The sequence below is a fragment of the Leguminivora glycinivorella genome, chromosome 11 (assembly GCF_023078275.1).
Source record: "Leguminivora glycinivorella isolate SPB_JAAS2020 chromosome 11, LegGlyc_1.1, whole genome shotgun sequence".
Taxonomy (NCBI): Eukaryota; Metazoa; Arthropoda; class Insecta; order Lepidoptera; family Tortricidae; genus Leguminivora; species Leguminivora glycinivorella.
Genome location: NC_062981.1, coordinates 9,897,299 through 9,918,346, shown reverse-complemented (window position 1 = coordinate 9,918,346; position 21,048 = coordinate 9,897,299). Strand labels below are relative to the sequence as shown.

At 38.1% G+C, this 21,048-nt stretch overlaps 2 protein-coding genes across 9 annotated transcripts in view; one reads left to right on the top strand and one right to left on the bottom strand.

The window, feature by feature from the left end:
- The window catches only part of LOC125230961 (dual 3',5'-cyclic-AMP and -GMP phosphodiesterase 11-like), a 306,906-nt gene that overhangs the window by 129,076 nt on the left and 156,782 nt on the right, over positions 1 to 21,048 (bottom strand). The gene's annotated exons all lie outside the window — the stretch shown is intronic.
- Positions 1,953 to 8,184, top strand: LOC125230960. Of its 8 annotated transcripts, none has more exons than XM_048136281.1 (4): positions 1,953 to 2,149; positions 2,512 to 2,571; positions 3,079 to 3,237; positions 7,821 to 8,184. In XM_048136281.1, the coding sequence occupies exons 3-4, from the start codon at positions 3,129 to 3,131 to the stop codon at positions 8,081 to 8,083; spliced, it is 372 nt and encodes a 123-aa protein (XP_047992238.1). In that variant the 5' UTR covers positions 1,953 to 2,149; positions 2,512 to 2,571; positions 3,079 to 3,128; the 3' UTR covers positions 8,084 to 8,184. The 8 variants fall into 8 exon arrangements, with proteins under 8 accessions (XP_047992238.1, XP_047992233.1, XP_047992234.1 ...); XM_048136276.1 differs by having other exon boundaries at positions 1,953 to 2,166; positions 2,512 to 2,547; XM_048136277.1 differs by having other exon boundaries at positions 1,953 to 2,166.

Below are 21,048 nucleotides of genomic sequence, written 5' to 3'. Positions count from 1 at the left end.
AAAAAGTCCTATCGTACAGTATGGTCAGTCACTGCTTCCCGCTGAAAGTGCCGCCTACCCGCTCTTGGTTACCTTACAACCTGTCAAGAACGCGAACAGTCGACATGTCTTATCTCACTCATACAAGCATGGAACGCGTTTGCCTACACGAGCTTAACTATTCTGTCTGCGTAGAAAAGCGCTTCATTCATGTATTTGATCGCCAGTGTCCAAAGTGTGGCGCGATAGACTGCTAGCGGCAACAATTGTCACTTTGGCTAGGCAGGCAGACCCCACGTGCAAGATCGAATTGACTGATGCATAACGAATAGCTTAGGTCGTTTTAACCGTATGTGGACCGGCATAGGGTCTGAAATGGATGGAACGTTCACACATGACTGCACAGTTGGGAATCGATCACAGTCTGAAGAATTGTCGGATGAATGTGAATGTAGTGTTAGCAATTATGTTTAAAACAATGATACGAATACATGTGAGAAGTATTTTGGTGGTATTATATAATATTTTAAAGAGGAGCTTACGCCAGTAAGCACACGATTGGCAAGACATTATGTCGCCGCTACATACTCATTAATCCATACTAATATTATAAATGGGAATGTGTGTGTCTGTTTGTTTGTCCGTCTTTCACGGCTGAACGAAGCTACGAATTGACGTGATTTTTTAAGTGGAGATAGTCGAAGGGATGGAGAGTGAAATAGGCTAATTTTTGTCTCTAACGCGAGCGAAGCCGCGGGCAAAAGCTAGTACAAATATAAAAAGACGTGTCTGTGGACGCGATCCTCTGCCGCATTGAGCTATGCACCTACGACCGTGTCTTTTGGATGTTGCTTAAAACATCTGACATAGATGAATAGGACAATGATATTCATTTCCACGTGTTTCCATTGTATAACACGTTCACCTTAAATCAATTTACAATATACCTAATCGACAACCAGTCTAATAATAGACCAGTCAGCCTAAATCTGGCATCCACGAGCGAACTAAACACCTAAACAAACTTCGGCAAAGCAAATTACTGGTCAAACCCTCGGCAGCTTAGTCAGTCTAAGTTAACAGCCTGTTGACTCTTCACTGGAGTTTCGTGTTTTCTCTCGTTAAATTACACTCAAATTACTCAAACCGACCCCGTTTTAAGGGCACGTAGTTAGCCACAGTGTACGAATATTGTAGTGTGGTTTTATGGTTTGCTATTTGACATAGCTAACATAGGTACACAAGCACGCATTGTTGGCATTATGCCAATGCAAGGTAAGCTTCATTCATAAAATGAGTACATCTGTATCAAAACATTAAAAAAAACTTAACAAAACTTAATCCACTGAACTTAATCTAAAACATGCAACCAGAATCTATGGTTGCATGTTTGCCATTTGAGGCGGGCGCAGCGGCCGTGCTATTTTTGGTGGAAGTCCCTATGACATAGGTAAAGTAATAATTATGACGTCACTTGCGCTGTGATAACACTCATAACGAATTTGTGTTTCGTTCGGTAAGAATCGTAGACTAAAGGGAGGTTGGCCGTGCATCTTTGAATCATTGCCACGAGCTTCACACTGCCTCTGGCTAACGTCTGCGTATCTTACTTTATATTTATATGCATTGCAAACTACCTCTACCCACAATTTTTTGAACATAATTATTCCAAAATCCATTTTGAACAAAGGTTCTAAATTCAAAAAACCGGCCAAGTGCGAGTCGGGCTCGCGCACAAAGGGTTCCGTAGCAGCAAATATAATAAACTTATTATGTCTGTTAACGCACCTTCCATGTGTGCGTGAGCGCCGCCGCGCACACATCGACACGACACCCGCGGGCCCGCGGCCGGCGACAGCCCGCCCCGCCATCACTCACCGATCGTACTCGAGGCCGACACCACGATAGCTCGCGCGTCCATAGCAATGTATTTTTTACAAATTATTAAATAGTTATTAAAATCCAAGTTGTCGTCTTCATCATTTTCCGAAGAACCTGCGCCAACAAGTTCGAGCCGGATGGAATCCACGATCTGAACAAAAGGAGAACAAAGGAATCCATGGGCGCGGTCGAAGTTGAACAAAGGAGTCGACATATTCTTGGATTTCGACACGTCTACACCTGAGTCTACACTATATACAAGATTTCATCGAAATATACCAGGAAAAGGGTAACAGTGGCATTTGTGTAAGTTCGTTCCAATATTTTCTATTCAATTTAACGTAAATGTTCCTCTCTTACAAAGTGTTGTGCTCTTTTCCATAGAAACCACTATCTAAAGGTTTCAATTTCTAAAACTCCCATTTTCAGTGCTATATTTATTTCCCGTATTTCCGTCAACTCCTGCATTTTAGTCAATATTTTCTTTCTTTTACAATCGAAAGTTACCAAATCGATCTTTTCTTTCTAAACTATCACAAAATTAGCTTCAACCTTTTCTTTTCAGAGGTCTAGAGTGCTGTATTGTCCCTCATTTGAGCCAATACAGAATTAAAATTGTAAATTTTGCTAATTTTTATTCGAACATTCCAGAACCGGCGGGGTCAAAGTCCGCTACCGGCCGCCTGTGTACGTGACCGCTCGCTGTGTCAAGTACCTACTTACCTGCACTCGGGCGTGGCTTGTTCGCACGTTTGCTTGACTGTTCTTCTGCCTGCTTAATCACGCTTCGCATTAAATTTAAGTATAGTTCCAATAGTTTTCACTTATTGCAAAGTTTTAATTTCATTTTTCTCGCGTGTTTAACTTTTTTTTTTTGCAGCTGTAGGGCAGTTTGAGATTGATTTCGTTTTTGTTCACACATTCGAACATCATCTAAAGATAGTTTCAATCATTTCCATTGATATTTCTTGATCAAATAATTAATTTTCTTTCATTTAAACTTCACAATGGAAAATTTAAAATCACTAAAGAAAACTCGAGCCAGTTTTAAAGCAAAGCTGACAGTTTTTAACGATTATTTAAATGCTTTATTGCCTAGCAGTGAGCTTAATAGCATACAAATGCACGAGCTTACCATGCGACATGCAAAAATGTCAGAAATGTATAACGATTTCGATTCCATACAAAACGATATAGAGAGTATGACGGAAATTCCAGATGACGAATACGCAGAGCGGACTTCCTTCGAGAACCGGTACTTCGGCGTCATGGCTGCTGCGCAGGACCTGCTCAGCAGGCATGCAGCGCCCGCCGGCCCTGCCTCTGCGGTGCACGACAGCGGATCCGTGACGGGATCAGGTGATGCTGTATTCTCAAGTAAGCCAAACATTAAGCTTCCAACTATCCATCTCCCAACTTTCTCTGGTCGATATCAGGATTGGCTAGAGTACCATGACACTTATAAGTCACTAATACACGATAACACATCCATACCTAAAATTCATAAGTTCCACTATCTAAGGAATTCTTTAAAAGACAGCGCGTCATTAATTATTAAATCATTAGAGTTTTCAACTGAGAATTATGATGTTGCTTGGGATTTGTTGTGCGAGCGTTTCAATAACAATCGTATTTTAGTAAATAACCATATTCAAGCTTTGTTCAGTATAAAGCCAGTGACTCAAGAGTCTTCTAAAGCCTTGCGTAGTATGATAGACTGGGTAAATAAGAACTTGAGAGCCTTAAAAACATTAAAATTACCTACTGAACACTGGGATATTTTAATCATCCATATGATGTCTAGTAAGCTTGACTCAGTCTCAATGCGCGATTGGGAAACCGAACGTAACAAAATTGTAGGTATTCCCACGTATAGTGACTTTATAACTTTCTTAAAGGGTCGTGCTGACCTGCTTGAAACCATGGAGGAGGCTCAAACGCAATCTAAGGTTCCTCGCAGGCACAGTGACGTCACGCACAACCGCCCAAGAACATTTATTGCAAATGATTCACACAAACAAAAACAACATAAATGTCCTGTATGCACCAACTATCACACAATATACCAATGTCCAAAGTTCAAAGCGTTACCTATAGAATCTCGCATTGATAAAATTAAACAGTTGAATCTGTGTACTAATTGTCTTCGTGCAGGGCATGACGAACAACGCTGTCGACTTAGTTCATGTCGTTTATGTACCAAACGTCACAACACTATGTTACACATTGATACTCAATCTACAGAGCCTCTGGCTAGCACTTCTAACGCACATGTGCAGGACCTATCTAAACCTGTACAAGACAATATCACACTAAACTCTATACACCGCAGCCGGAGCCGTAGCCAAACACTTCTTTCCACTGCTATAATCAATATTCAAGACCACACTGGTCAAACACACAAGGTCCGTGTTCTATTGGATAACGGATCCACTATTTCATTCATCACAGAATCATTACGAAACCAATTAGGGTTACCCAGTTATCCCGCATTCACCTCAGTAAAATTACTAGAGGACAAATCATCAACGTCTACACAAAGATGTGACGTCACTATATCATCACTATACGATCGCAGTTATACAACCGATGTTGACTGCTTTGTACTATCTCGGATCACCGATGTCATACACACTGACCATATCAATCGCAATTCATTCGAAATTCCCTCTCACATCCACCTCGCGGACCCCTCATTTGCTGATCCGTCAGAGGTGCAGATGCTGCTGAGCGCCGACTTATTTTGGGATGTACTTATCATGAACAAGATATCCCTCGGCAAAAATCGACCATTATTAGTTGAATCACGACTAGGTTGGCTAGTAGTTAAATTACCAAACAATAACAAAACTAAACAAAATACAGTCCACTGTCATTTCTCTAACGCTGAGTTAGATCACAAACTAAACTATTTTTTTGATAACGACGGTTTCTCTACCATTGAAAAGGTTTCCACTAAAGCTAAATCTGATAGCGAATGTGAACGAATCTTTACCAGCACCACCACACGACACTCGGACGGCAAGTTCATAGTCACAGTACCACTTAAAGAATCCCCCGAGGTATTAGGTAACTCTAAAGAACAGGCTTTGACCAGATTCCATTCATTAGAGCGCAAGTTTAAACGGGAACCGGAATTCAAAGATCAATATACTAAATTTATCAATGAATACATACAATTAGGTCATATGTCAGAGAATACGACCCCGAAAATGATGATTTTTCATACTTTCTCCCACATCATGCAATTTTGAGAGAAAGTCTCACTACGAAATTGAGATCTGTCTTTGACGGATCAGCTGTCACGAGCTCAGGAAAGTCATACAATGACATTCAGCACATAGGCCCGGTTGTTCAAGACGATTTGTTAAGTATCCTTATTAGATTCAGGCAACATAGATTTGTTGCAACTTCCGATGTAGCCAAAATGTATAGGCAAATTTATGTAAGAGAAGATCAACGAAGTTTGCAGCAAATTCTATGGCGGCCTGATCCGACACAACAAATTAAACAGTACAAACTAAATACAGTTACATACGGCACGGCCTCGGCTCCCTGGCTTGCGACAAGAACACTCAAACAGATAGGTATAGAGTGCAAGGACGAACTTGCACGCGAAACTATTTTGCATGACTTTTACGTTGATGACTACATCACTGGTCATGATGATGAACAAACATTAATACATACATGTCAAAATGTCATTCATGAGCTAGAACCTGCTCATTTTCATTTACGTAAATGGCGGTCTAACAAACCATCCATTCTGACACAGATCACAAATGAAAACAACAATGATGATGAGTTGCTAAATCTTAATGATGATGATTATGCCAAAACTTTAGGCCTACTCTGGGCTTGCAAACGAGACACATTACTGTTTTCATTGCCAAACATTACACAACAAGCTAAAACAAAACGCACAATTTTGTCCACTATAGCGCAAGTGTTTGACCCTCTGGGCTTAATAAACCCTTGCATGTTACAGGCAAAACTCATTCTCCAATCTCTCTGGTCTCAGAATATTCCATGGGACTCTCAATTACCAGCCGAAATTGAGTCACAATGGGACCAGTTTGTCAAATATTTGCCAGATATATCTCAAATTGAAATTCCTCGTAGAGCATTGTGCGACGATTACGTGAATGTTCAATTGCATGCGTTCAGTGACGCATCTATGAAAGCTTACGCTGCCTGCGTATATTTACGCACTGTGTCAAATAGCGGTGATGTAAGTGTACATCTACTCGTTGCAAAAGGCAAACTGGCCCCACTGAGGCAGCGGCTAAGTATTCCAAAATTGGAATTGTGTGGCAGTCTATTAGCTACACAATTAATGAAAAAGGTTGTCAATTCTTTACGCCTAAAAGTAGATTCACTATATTTTCACTGTGACTCAACCATTGTGCTTGGTTGGTTAAAAACGTGCAAAAAGCAACTCAAACAGTTTGTACACAATAGAGTTAATGAAATCACCAACACTTTTGACCCATCAGCATGGCACTATGTTCCCACAGATATGAACCCTGCTGACATAGGGTCTAGAGGTCTAAATGCTTCACAACTCAAAGATTCAACTTTATGGTGGCAAGGCCCTCATTTCCTACACCAAAGGGACATTCAATGGCCCTTGCAGCCACTAAGTGTGGACATTTCTGATTTGCCTGAAATTAAATCTCATTGTCATGTTTCAGCAGCAGCTGTAGATGTACGTGAAAGCGATTTCACTGAAAAGTTTTCAAACTTTGGCAAAATGCTACGCATCATAGCTTACATGTACAGATTCATATATAATTGTCAAAATGCAAACAAACACGTTGGTCCATTAAGCATCTCAGAATTAAGATTAGCGTTGATTTTCTTATGTAAAAAGGTACAATCAGAAATGTTCAATAAACAAATTTCATTGCTCATTAAGGGCACACTCACACCAAAAGATAAATTAATCAAATTAAATCCATTTATTGACCAGGATAATCTTATCAGAGTTGGAGGTCGTCTATCCAACTCTAACTATGATTATGATACAAAACATCCTATCTTGCTACATGCATCTCACTATATAACTAAAACATTAGTTCGATACTATCACATTGTATACTTACATGCAGGACCCCAATTGCTATTATCTACGTTACGTCATAAGTTCTGGATAATAAGCGGTCGCAACCTTTGCCGGAAGACAACACATGAGTGCTTAACTTGTCTTCGCTTCTCAGGTCGTACATACCAGCCTATCATGAGCCCTCTTCCTGCGCAGAGGTTGCACGCTGATCACCCTTTCACACACACAGCCACAGATTATGCCGGTCCTATCCTGATATCGAACAGAAAAGGCCGTGGCGCTATACTAATAAAGGCATACATAGTTGTGTTCGTATGCCTGGCAGTGAGAGCAGTACACCTCGAGCTCGTCACCGATCTGACGTCTCAAGGTTTCATTGCCGCTTTAAATCGATTTATTGCCCGCAGAGGTAAGCCGGCAATATTATTTTCCGATAATGGTACTCAGTACGTAGGATCATGTAATGAACTAGCTAAATTTTTAAAAGAAAATAGTAAAGACATAACTACCTACTCTGCACAAAACGAAATCAAATTCAGATTCGCCCCAGCTTATAGTCCAAATTTTAACGGGCTCGTGGAAGGGTCAGTCAAGTCCTTGAAACATCATTTAAAACGCGTTCTATCTATGACTAATTTAGATTACGAACATATGAATTCAACCTTGATTCAAATTGAGGGCATACTTAACTCTCGACCTCTCACTCCTCTTTCTTCAGATCCTTCCGATCTCATTCCTCTATGTCCAGCACATTTTCTAATTGGACGAACGATCACAATGCCACCTGCACCCCAGGTGGAAGAAACACGACCGCTTACAACGCTCTCCAGATACATGAGAGTGCAACAGCTCAAGGCTCATTTTTGGAAAAGATATTCAAAGGAATACATTTCAGAGCTCCAGTCCCGCAGCAAGTGGCGCACTCAGGGTGCGCATCCACAGCTGGGCGAGATGGTCGTCGTCAAGGATGACCGCCTCCCACCAAACCGATGGCTGCTCGGACGAGTCACAGCCATCCACCCGGGCAGCGACGGCGTCAACCGCGTCGCTGACGTCCTCACCACTACGGGGACCCTGCGCAGGGCCTACAATCACCTCTGCCCACTTCCATCGACGTTGGATCAGGCAGCTCCTGACCCAAGGGGGGCAGCCTGTTAACGCACCTTCCATGTGTGCGTGAGCGCCGCCGCGCACACATCGACACGACACCCGCGGGCCCGCGGCCGGCGACAGCCCGCCCCGCCATCACTCACCGATCGTACTCGAGGCCGACACCACGATAGCTCGCGCGTCCATAGCAATGTATTTTTTACAAATTATTAAATAGTTATTAAAATCCAAGTTGTCGTCTTCATCATTTTCCGAAGAACCTGCGCCAACAATGTCAATTTATACACCTGCCAAAATTACAGTTAAATCAACCTATCTCAAAAACTATAAGAGATACTTTGATCAAACCAAAAATCGTTGAAAGAGTTAATTAGCATGCATCACCTCTATTTTTTTTAGAATTTTATACCCCGTAGTTATAAAAATAGAGGGGGGGGGACATACTTTTTACGACTTTGAGAGCTGATATCTCAAAAACCGTTCACTTTAAGAAAAATGTTTTTTAGAAAACTTTATATCATTTTACCTTTCCATTGATACCCCACACGGGTATGTACATCGAAAAAAAAATTTTCATCCCTCAGTTACATGTATGGGGGGCCCCACCCCCAATTCTTTTTTTTACTATTTAGTGTCATAATTTTGTAGCGGTTCATACAACACATATTCCCATCAAATTTCATCACTGTAGTACTTATAGTTTCCGAGTAAATCGGCTGTGACAGACGGACAGACGGACAGACGGACAGACGGACAGACGGACATGACGAAACTATAAGGGTTCCGTTTTTGCCATTTTGGCTACGGAACCCTAAAAACTCTTTTATTAATTAAGAGATATGTACTACATAAAAACAAGCAGCATGGTATGGGCATGTTATGCGAAGGGATGAAAGTCATGTGACGAGGAAGGCATTACGAACGAGTGTGGAAGGAAGTAACGGGAGAGGAAAACCGAGGAAAAGGTGGATGGATTGTGTGAGAGATGATATGAAGCGAAAGCAAGTGAATGATGAGATGACGTATGATAGGGAGGTATGGAAGCGGAAGACATGCTGCGCCGGCCCCAAATGAATGGGATAAGGGCAGGCGAACGATGAAGAAAAATAAGCAGCAGTTGTTTTTGCAATAAAACGTACCTATTATGAAAACTTGGGTCATTCCTATGCAAACTTCGCTCATGTTATGGGTGTCGGAAAACTTCATTCATGTTCCAAATTGCCGTCCTATTGTTTTAGAAAATAGCGCTGTTTTGGGAATGCTGTTAGCGCACAGGTTGTTTATTGTTATTGCTGAACCCTGTGGCTACTATGCAGTTAAAAATCGGACAAAATACACACAAAATACACGGTGTAACATAGGAAATAGAATAATTATAACAGCGTATACATCACATTTAAAGGCTTAAATGTCCCTAACTTTTCTGAATTTATCCTACTTTCAGAGCTACCTTTCATATAATTTATTGCCAGTATAAAATACGCAAGTAATAGGTTAGCACTGATTGACCAGCAAGTTATCTATACGCGGATTTGAAAAGTTTTAAAACGCTCTTCTGTAAAATTTGCAATAAATCGCTTAAATAGTGCCTTTCCTTACTCAATATACTTATGTAACAAATACTCCTCCACGTCTCTTCTTATTGGCTAAAATCGCCACATCATTTTAACCGACTCGATAAATATGTGCGTTAATCTTATTTATGTTTCTATTTATATGATTTTGACTTATACATATTTCTATTTATATGATATTCGCTGGGCAAACAGGAAAACGAGAGGTCCGAAAACACCGCCCCCGTCTCATCCTGACTGGCTTTAATTCGGCTTCAACTCCGATTTCCGTCCAATTTCCGGAACTAAATGTACAGAGTAACGGAATAATATTGAACATGTTTATTAATAATATTTCATTCTAAGACGAAAAATTACTACTTCGCTGTAGGTATGGACGTAACTAACCGGTCTCTTTGCGTCTGAAACCTCTCCCAGTAGGATTTGACGAGGTAAACGAGTGAAGAGAGAAGAAGCCACCTCAGTCACCTCTTCTTTACATATTTACATAATCAATAATTTAAAATATTCAATAAAATCAAAAACATTGACGCGTTACAGCAATTAACAACCCTACCGATCATATGGCATCCATCCATTGCCCGCGGTCCAATGATCACTCTTTGTCATTCGCTTGCGTAACTACGTTTGACTGGCCGACCAGTCCTATTCCGGCTAAGTGAGGTTACCGCTATAATTGGCGTACCTAGGTCCTATCTGGGGCCTTGATTGTTAAGAGTCATGGTCAAAATACGACATAGATGGCTGTTGAATTACAGTATAGTAATGAGTTTTAGATGCAGTAGCGTAAAAGTGGTTCATTTGGAGTTTCTTACACAATTGCAACATGATTTACATTATGAATATTGTACCTAGTAAGTACAATATTAATAGTTTTTTGCATTTGCCATTAAATTCCTAATTTAATTTCTGCACAATACAGCCCTTCAAGCTTCGACGTTTGAACCCATGATTTTTGGCCACCACACATGTGTTTATGACATGACTCAGGATGTGTCCATACATAAGCTAGAAAAGACATATTGATCGATCGATATCGACTTACTTGAAAGAGCGCCATGTTTATCAAAGAGAAATTTCGTGATATTCAGAATCTGTTTCGTAGAAACACGTCCTTGCATTTAAAGCGACCGTGAATATTCATAGTTCTCATTGATGGCCTATGTCGACTGAAAGTGACATTTATCTATGAGCAATAATTTCTCAAACCTCGTATATCTATCTTATCAACGCCTATATTGAACATACACATTATGTAGAACGCGACAAAGACCATTTTGAATTCATGCGAAGGATAACAACGTGTAAAGGGTAGTTACCTATAGACTTAGGGCCTACCCAATATCACGATCATGATTCGTAAAACTGCGTTTTTACTTAGTGTTCTGAACAGTTCTGAGTGAACATTCGTTCTTTCGTGCACCGATAAAGGTATGGAAGTCAAGTGTATTCATCAGCGCACAAACGAAAGAATCAAAAAATGCTCTGCACCAGAGATCGGACAACTGGGCGTCATTCTGACAACATTAGGTTCATTATTCCGAAAATGCGTTCCACGTATCACCTGGAGAAGCACAGTGAAAAAAGAGGCGGCATCAGTTGCCCTCTGCTGGGCGGAGCTGGAAGACGCCGCGTTGGACCGAGAAGAATGAAAATCCCTTCTGAGGGATAACAGGAAATCATCATCATCATACCGAAAACGTCATAAAAATGACGCCCAACTGTCCTCTTGTAGTGGCGCAAAAGCCAAGCTGAGTTCGATCGCCACAAAGCGTCAAAGATTGTCACTTCGGTTAGACCGGCTGTTTTGCGTTACAATATTTGAATGACTGTTTATTTGGTTACGAAGGGGCTCTGATGGTTAATTTCGATTGGTGTTTTGTTACGCTCATGAATAAGGTTTCACTCAATTAAGCGCAATTGTTGGTCCTATGAATTAAATGTCGTTGATCGATAATTTAGCTCCGCCTCCGCCGCCATTGATAAATAGGATAAACAATAATCACTAGGGTAATGTTGAGACCAGAGCCTCTAGGTGTAAATTTCTTTTGATGAAAAATTTGATTAGAAAGGATGTGTTTCCAAAACGCCCTGCTTGACGCGCCGCCGCTGTTTAAAATTCTATATAAAATTAGGCTTACCTACCGAAATGTTTATGTTTTCGAGTGAAATTTGTACTAAAGTTACAAGTAGATCTATCATAGATAAATACTTTACTACCTATATACTAAACGCATAGTTTTTAATATATTCGTAGTGCGAAATACACATAATGACAACAGAAACGCAGAAATGAGTAACGTTACTACCAAAATCATAAAATTTTAGTGACTGATCTACTTATGGTACATTGTATGAGGGTAGGTATTTTATTTTTTATTTATTTGTATGTTTTAGTAAACTACAATCACAAAAGAATGAACGACGTCTTATCCCCATTATTTCTACATCAAACGAACCGGAAGAGCCAATGATTAGTTCCTGAGCGGCCGCAACAGTTTCAGAACTATAACAATTCGTTCCATTCACTCATTCACTCGTTCAGTCATTCGCTCGTTCGCTTATTTGTCTGAGCGTTCTGACTGATGAGATTTACTTAGCATTGTTTACCGTTGGGGTATAACGTAATATCAGAATAGGTTAAGGGTCACATGAAACTTTTACATACAGATCTTCTACTTGATCTATTCTTTTGTATAACAATTTGTGCAAACGACTCCTATTACCTTCAAGACATATGTACCTACCTAGACCCTAAACCTAAAATGTGATCATAACATTAATTGCATAAATACGGTTTTTAGTCTACGGGTTGGAAAACTGTTGTCAAAAATTAAATGACTGACTGAATTAAATGAATGTAACTGGACGGACATTCCTTGGCCGTACTTTTAACAGTTAATTAAAATTGTTAAATGTAAACAATCAAAACATCATGAATCAGTTTGATATTTTGATTGTTTACATTTAACTATTATGATGATTTTTAACAGAAATATAAAACAACTAGCTTTTGCTCGCGGCTTCGCTCGCGTTAGAAAGAGACAAAAAGTAGCCTTCCATCCCACTTTCCATCCCTTCAACTATCTGCACTTAAAAAATCGCGTCAATTCGTCGCTCCGTTTTGCCGTGAAAGACGGACAAACAAACACACACACACTTTCCCATTTATATATTAGTATGGATAAACTGTTTATTAGTTACCTACACAGACTTAAAGACCTCTTGTAAAGAATCTTTTTCATTTCTGCATGGTCTTCATTAAGAAATAAGCCCTTTTGAAAAGACTTATAAAGGTAAGGTCCTCTTTCATTAGATTAGCAAAGATAAGCAGACTGTGTAGGTTGTAATATAAGCATTTTAACAGACAGATGACAAGGGAGGCTAAAGGTGACCATTGGCGATCAGTTGTCACTTTTTACTGCAAACTAAAATTCCGTTACCATCCAGTGATTGTCAGAGGATCCCCTTTAATCCTCTTCGGGTACCCTAAAAACGAAGTGTCGAATCCCTTAGTCCTCGCTGGATTATTGGAGCGGTCACGGCCGACCCGAATCGTCGATAATTAATCATTTCGTTTATCTACCGCGACAGGGATAAATTGCCATGGCGTATTAAACAAATGCCCTCCATCCCGGCGCAGATTAGGTTCAGATGTGTTTGTGACCGGGGCAAATTGAACTGCGAATCATCTCATCTAATCTATAGGTTCGCTACCTATGCCATAAAGAGAGGTACGTACATATATGGATAATAGCATTGATAGCGTTAGATGCGCGAATTTGTTTGGATAAAGAATACGGGTTAAATTGTGGCAACCTGTGACTGCAACGTCACAATTTGGTTTTCTTTTAGTTTGAGTAGTGTCATCCATTCTGCCTTCCTCTACTATTGATAACGTTAGATGAGAATTTGTTTCGCTAAAAAATATGGTGAAATGGGAATGTCGGACCAGTGGAGGGCCACCGTAGAAGAGCCGGAAAACCCACGCGCTGGATCAGCCTGTCAAAAACGCGAACAGTCGACCTGTCATATCTCACTCATACAAGCATGGTACGCGTTTACCTACACGAGCTTAGAATGTGTGCTAGGAACGCGCCTCTTTCATATATTTGATCGCCATTGTCCGAGATATGCACGTGTTTAGCTCCAGGGATCCTTTAGAAAGGCAAACTGTACAGCGACTTATGGTGATCACGACCCTCAGTTATGAGGTTACGATGAAGAAGAAGGGGTACTTTAATTACCTTAAAATGTAAACGTCGATTACTTGGTAAATTAAACTGAATTAAAATCATTACATAAATTGCGAACATTGGCACATTGTTACTACTTTTTTTTTTTCCTAGCCTATAATTGTGTCCCACTGCTGGGCAACGGCCTCCCCTTTCTTCCGCCACTCATCCCGATTTGCCGCCTGCTCCGGCCAGTCGCCGCAAAATGCGTCGAGGTCATCCCGCCATCTTTTCTTTGGCCTACCTCTGCCCCGGCTAATCTGTGGTGTCCAGTCGGTAGCCAATTTGGCCCACCGATCTGGATGCATTCGGCAGACATGTCCTGCCCAATCCCACTTGAGCCTTGCAGACTTAACACCCACATCTACAATACCAGTTTTGGAGCGCAGTTCGGTGTTCCTAACCCGATCGGTTCTGCGGACTCCGAGTATACTGCGCTCCATTGCTCGCTGGCAAATCTTGAGTTGGGACTTTTGGGCTTCCGTCAATGACCAAGTTTGGGCGCCGTATGTTAGGATAGGCAGGATACACATGTCGACGAGTTTGCGCTTTAGTGTCAGTGGAAGGTTGCCCTTCATTAGCGTCTTCATGCGTCTTCATGGACCAGTTAAGCTCTTCTGTCAGATGCGTTCTCAATTGACTACTTTATTTTCCGCCATTTTGGAATTAATTATTTATTGTAAATTGGTTGTTAATATGTTTGTTATAAGTGAATAAAGTAAATGTGATGGTACAAGTAATAGTTTTCATCATCAACCTGGTAATATCCCCAACAGTTCAGAAGTTGGACGAAACAAAAATCGATAAGATTTTTGCCACGCCGCACAAGTGTAAGGTTTTTTTTTTTTAGTCAAAATAATGTAACGGATTTATTTAACGAAACGTGCATTTAAATTGCTTTGGTAAGTGAGACATGTATTATATTTATTTCTTAAAATTAAACTTCATGTTCTGAAACTGGTTTGATAATCTACCCTCATGGCAGTATAAATTGATGAACTCTCATTATTGTTTTATTTAAAAGATGACTTACTTTTGTACCTAAAAATCTTTTTACAAAAGGTGTGTAACATTACATTGCCCATTAGTTATTGAAACACATAAATCTGATAACTATATGACTAGTATATTCTGGATACACAATAAGCGCCGTCATATGATACGTCATTCAGTTTGTGACAGTAAAATTTCATAAATTAATTGGCATAAGGAAATCGTGGAATTATGAGTAAAGTAAATTTGTATCTTATCAATAGAAATAAAGTTCTGATTAAACGACTGCTTTATTTAACGATGCCTCGAGTTGTTAAACACGAGCCATTTTATGTTGTTTCCGAAAAGTGGTGTAATTTATTCCAACGAGGCAATTGTCCTGCTGTTGTATTCTGTTATTATAATATAATTATACATATTCGAGCTTATCAAGTTATACAGATCAGATAAACAATTAAACATTCATGCTGAATGAAATACGCTGTGTAAAATATGTTCTCATAAAGTACTTCAATAATTTAATCCCTCGTGTCCGGTAACACAAGATTGGTAAAAATTATGTATACTTATGAAAAGTTGATCTCAATTCAAACTGAGAATTATAATGCAGTTCTTAATTTTGATATTTAATGCTTTAAGTACGATTTTGAACAAAAACGATTCCTGTTCATTTGCAAATACATATTTAATAGTGAATTTAACATATTATATTAACCGTTAAAATTGAAGTTGTGCAATTGTGGGTAGTTTAATTCTGTTAAGTACTGAATTTAAATAAACAACTTTGATAATAAGGTTGCCAATCCCTGGTATGAATAATGGAGAGTAAGTTGTATCTCTAATCATCTTCAGATATTTTATGATAACTCGTTATAAAAATGTTTAGCGTTTTAAAGTTTTAAAACTCAACGAATTGTAATGTGTTGTTTTTCAACGTTTTATTTCACGAATTGGACTGATTGATCTCATTTTGATTGTTGACGGTATGCTACCACATTTATGAATACTATTTTATAATGGCCAGTGATGGCAGAATTATTTAATCAAAGTAACGTATAAAACAAAATTCTTCGCATTTTACCATGGTGATCATGAGTGATAATTCGACGGGAAATCGAAAAATTACATCTATGGTGTGAATAAATATCATTAAGACATGTTTCAGACTATTAGTAAATAAAGTAATATCTGTTTGCTTCTTAAGAATAACGATTCAATCTTGATATGCTTATATATTATGGTGCATGTGACATGACATGGGTGATGGTCACATGTAGTCATATGTAGAGTCATATGTAGAGTCATATGTAGAGTCATATGTAGAGTCATATGTAGAGTCATATGTAGAGTAGGGCTTGCAATATCGGACGGTTTTCAATTCCGGAACTGGTTTTCGAGATTAGACTTCAATTCCGGAATTCCGGAACTAGTTCCGGAATTGAAAAATTTTTTTTGGTTTGGTTTTCTGGTGGATTTTTGATGAAATAATACAATTTTAAACTAAAATTTGTTATAAATCGACTTTTAAGATAATAACTCCGTACCTGAAAGGTATATAACACTGAAATTTTCATTTGAGTAATTTTACAGGAAAGCCCATTTTGCGTCAAAATCGGTCTTGCAAGGTATTTCGAACTACAGTTAACGATACAAATGAGGTTTTAGTGCCAGTTTTCTGATAGTGGTAAACGTTAAAGTTATTTTTTTATCCATTGAGCATCGAAATAATATACAAGTAATAATTTACAAGAACTGCATAACGTCTTGTTCACATAACTCACATAACTGTAATAAAATAAATATTGAATTACCTTTATCAGACTCGAGTAGGGACAAAAGATATCCAAGCTAGCCCGAAAAGACAGATTTTATGATTTATTCCTAGGTACCTACATGTACCTACACCTTAATTTTTTGTAAATGAAAATGAAAATGAAATGAAATGAAAATGAAATGAAAATGAAATATTTATTTTTCAAGTAGGCATATTACAATGCGCATATGAACGTCAAATAAAGCTACGCCGGCTCTAACCCTACGCCTCAGCCTCGAGAAGATTTCAGTCCCCCCTCAGTTGGGAGGGGGGTATCCACTATGGGACCGGCAAGAAACTCGGCGGGCAACTTCTTTTCAAAACATTACATCTTATAATTAACATGCATTAAATAACAACATACAATTTAACATGCAAAAGTATTCATCAAAGAATATGAACAGACTAGGTACTCTATGGAAATCAATTTCAATAAATTATATTATTGCTTAATAATACGTCGTTCTTCTTCAGAGAAAACATATCAAATTGTCATAGAAGAAAAAGATAATATGAATCTCAATATCATTAAATATGTAATTTACCTACACAACATAAAATATAAAATATTTGATGTGCTTTCTTATCTGAACTGTGTCCTCTATACATAATACAATTATTTTAATTGCTATTCGTTTTTTGTAGTTTCTGGTTCGGGCCATGCATGTTTGTCTGTCAAATAGTCCTCGACTCTGTAATAAGCCTTTAACATCAATGATTTTTTTAAGTAGTTCTTAAGAGCTGGGAGGGGTAATCTCAAAGCAGTGTCAGGTAACTTATTATAAAAATGAATGCATTGCCCAACAAATGACTTCTGTACTTTACGGACACGAAACTTCTTTATGGCAAGCTTATTTTTGTTTCTAGTGTTATAATTATGGATATCAGAATTCTTAGTGAAACAGTCTAAATTCTTAACAACATAAATTATACTATCATAAATGTATTGGGAAGCTACAGTTAAGATATTAATTTCTTTGAAGAGTTCTCTTACTGATTCACGTGTTCCTAAGTTGTAAATAGAACGAATGGCTCTCTTTTGTAATACAAAGATAGTCTGTATGTCAGCTGCTTTGCCCCAAACCAGAATACCGTATGACATTACACTGTGAAAATAACTATGATACACTAGGCGAGCTGTCTCAACATTAGTCAGTTGCCTGATTCTCCTAACGGCGTATGCGGCTGAACTTAATTTGCTTGCTAGTTTCTTTATATGAGGACTCCATTGTAGATTTTTGTCCAATGTTAAACCAAGAAACAGTGTTGTATCTACCATCTCTAAGCATTCATCATTCAAAAGTATTTTTGTATCGATTGGTTTAACATTCGGCAGAGAAAATCGAATACATTTGGTTTTCTTAGAATTAAGAAGTAAATTGTTGACAGTAAACCACTGCAGTACATCAGCTAACGTGCTATTAATTACATTGTAATCCGTAGATTTTCGGTCAACATTAAAAAGCAGTGATGTATCATCAGCAAAAAGTACTATTTCACAAAAGTTTTTCACTATACATGGCAAATCATTTATATAAACCAAAAACAGGAATGGACCTAAAATTGAGCCTTGTGGCACTCCTAATTGGACTACAGTCCCGCTAGAGCGAGTTTTGTTAACAACTACTGTTTGTGTTCTATTGCTAAGGTAAGAAGACATAAAGTTTAGGGCATTTATAGACAAACCATAATGTTCTAATTTCAAAATGAGCGTTCCAAAAAAATAAATCATTCTTTTATATACATCATTTTCCATACTTTTGCTTCTCAAATCTTTTGATTTTGTGGTAAGTGGTAATAGACTTAGATAGAGTTTAGTAAAATATGCACACGTCTTTGTGAAAAGTGTATAAAGTAACTACGTCGTTATGCTTGTGAATGAATGTAATACCAAATACTACGATTTGCTTCTGAACTTAAGACTTTATGCCTAAAATATTCAGTGCTATGAGAAAAGAAGTAAAATTTTGAGTTTATGCCGCTTTAATACCGATTAATTTAGATTATTACAGAAATTTCAGTTCGAACTAATAAATTGAGCATACATAACTTGACTTAATGTCCTGTGTCCCCTAGATGGGGCAGAGGGCATCCACAGTGCGTCGCCATCCCGCGCGGTTTTGAGCTTCGCGCTTTACTTCGCTCCAGGTCATCCCGCATACATAACGCCAATAAAATAATACTATTAATAATATACCTAATGTTATTTATTTATGTTTAATTGTCCTTCAGTATTCAAGCATAACACTCAACTCCCGTCTAGTAATTTTAAATTATCACAAAACAAAACTTTCTACAACAAATATTTACTTTAAAATGATTATATATTTCACTTATTAGCTAAAAAAATTGAGAGCAAAACCACAAAGTGACAATGGTATAATATTAGCGGGTTAAAACTACACTATCTCGCTCTAACTAGCCCTGGGTGCAACCCTTTGGTCATAAAATAGGCACTATCTGAATCCGAGGAGTGTCTAACTTAATGAATTTACATATCTTTTATAGACGCGGTGGTAGTTTTGTAAAATAACCAGGCTGATATTACACGTTTTCGTCCAAAAATATATCTTTTTTCAATTCCGGAATTTTCGAGATTATGTGTTTCAATTCCGGAACTGTAATATCGGAAAAATTGTCCGAAATTCCGGAATTTCGAGATTCCGGAATTCCGGAATGCAAGCCCTAATGTAGAGTCATATGTAGAGTCATATGTAGAGTCATATGTAGAGTCATATGTAGAGTCATATGTAGAGTCATATGTAGAGTCATATGTAGAGTCATATGTAGAGTCAGTCATATGTAGAGTCAGTCATATGTAGAGTCAGTCATATGTAGAGTCAGTCATATGTAGAGTCAGTCATATGTAGAGTCAGTCATATGTAGAGTCAGTCATATGTAGAGTCAGTCATATGTAGAGTCAGTCATATGTAGAGTCAGTCATATGTAGAGTCAGTCATATGTAGAGTCAGTCATATGTAGAGTCAGTCATATGTAGAGTCAGTCATATGTAGAGTCAGTCATATGTAGGTCATAGAGTCATATGTACGCGTAAACTCGAGTATTTTGGCCCCAGTATAAAATAATGACTTGAGCCAGGGTATTGCACAATGAATCGTATCTTGTGGAATAAATGGTTGACGCACGCGGATGGACGTGCGGGATTTAGAGCGCGTGGATGAACGTGCGAGATTTAAAGCGCGTGGATGAACGTGCGAGATTCAAAGCGCGTGGATATACGTGCATAACATTTAAGCACGTTGATGAACGTGAAAGACTTTCATTTCAACCTTTATAAATACATGAAACATTAATATAAAAGTACAACATAAATGACTGTGCCTTAATATCAGAATGTATATTATTTGCGACTTTTGATTGGATAAAGCAGTACAGCAATAATTACATATTTATCTTTTGGCTACGTGTAATACGTGTATCCAGTTCTTTACATGTTTTATAGTCTTAGGTGATCAAGAATAAAGTAACAAAAAAAGAGACTTTATTGATAACATATAAAACTTATTACCTAGCAGGTTTAGCTCGTAAAATATTAAAAGTGAAGTACTTAAACTTTGTATCGGTTATGAAGAGACCTATTAGATTTAAAATAAAATCGTTACTAACGACTAGTTTCCCTTTCATAGATAAAAGAAATAAATTGAAAATGTGCAATTTGAAATCTAGAGAGCAAACATTAATAATCTTTTGTCTTTAAATTCGCGATAGCTCTTCATGAAAAGAAAATATATACTTGCTTTATGTGTGAATAGATCTTTTGATAATTAAATGAATTGCTTACCACTTGCGGCTTGTAATCAGCGCGAATAAAGATACGTCGGATATCGTATTTGGTTTTTCATACGACACGGTATTTATAAAAAAAAAGAGATTATGTATATAATGTCTGACGGGTGTCGCTATTGTTGACCTGTAACCTAAATAGTATATGTACAAAGAGTTTTTCTATTTCGGCATACTATTGCATCAATCTTAGCTAGTACCTAAAATAATAATAATAATAACACCTAGGATAAAAAAAAAAATAATAAGGACCTACACCGTAGTCGTGTACTTGCGATTAGTCTTAAATGGTTGCGTAATATAATATGTTTACGTTACAAATGGTAAATATTAACTAGGCGCGATATTTTATTGACAGGTCATTTGAGTATTTAAAGATTCTGTAAATGTGTATGATATATACATCTGAAAAATCTTGAATATAATTACTCAGTATATATAAACAGTAGATATATTAATAGGCGATGACAATAATTTAATTAATCATAACGACTATCGATACATTATGACTTATTGAATTGATTACCGAACCATAATCGTTTTACCATAATTTCGAAGACAGTCGAAATTATGTTCCTAAAGAAAGTGTTGCAA

Excerpts from the sequence above, each read along its gene's own strand:
- LOC125230960 (XM_048136274.1), top strand. The coding sequence starts at position 5,288 with ATGTATAGGCAAATTTATGTAAGAGAAGATCAACGAAGTTTGCAGCAA. Across the intron at positions 7,335-7,820 it reads TCGATTTATTGCCCGCAGAG|AGCTCCAGTCCCGCAGCAAG; the intron begins GTAAGCCGGCAA and ends AATACATTTCAG.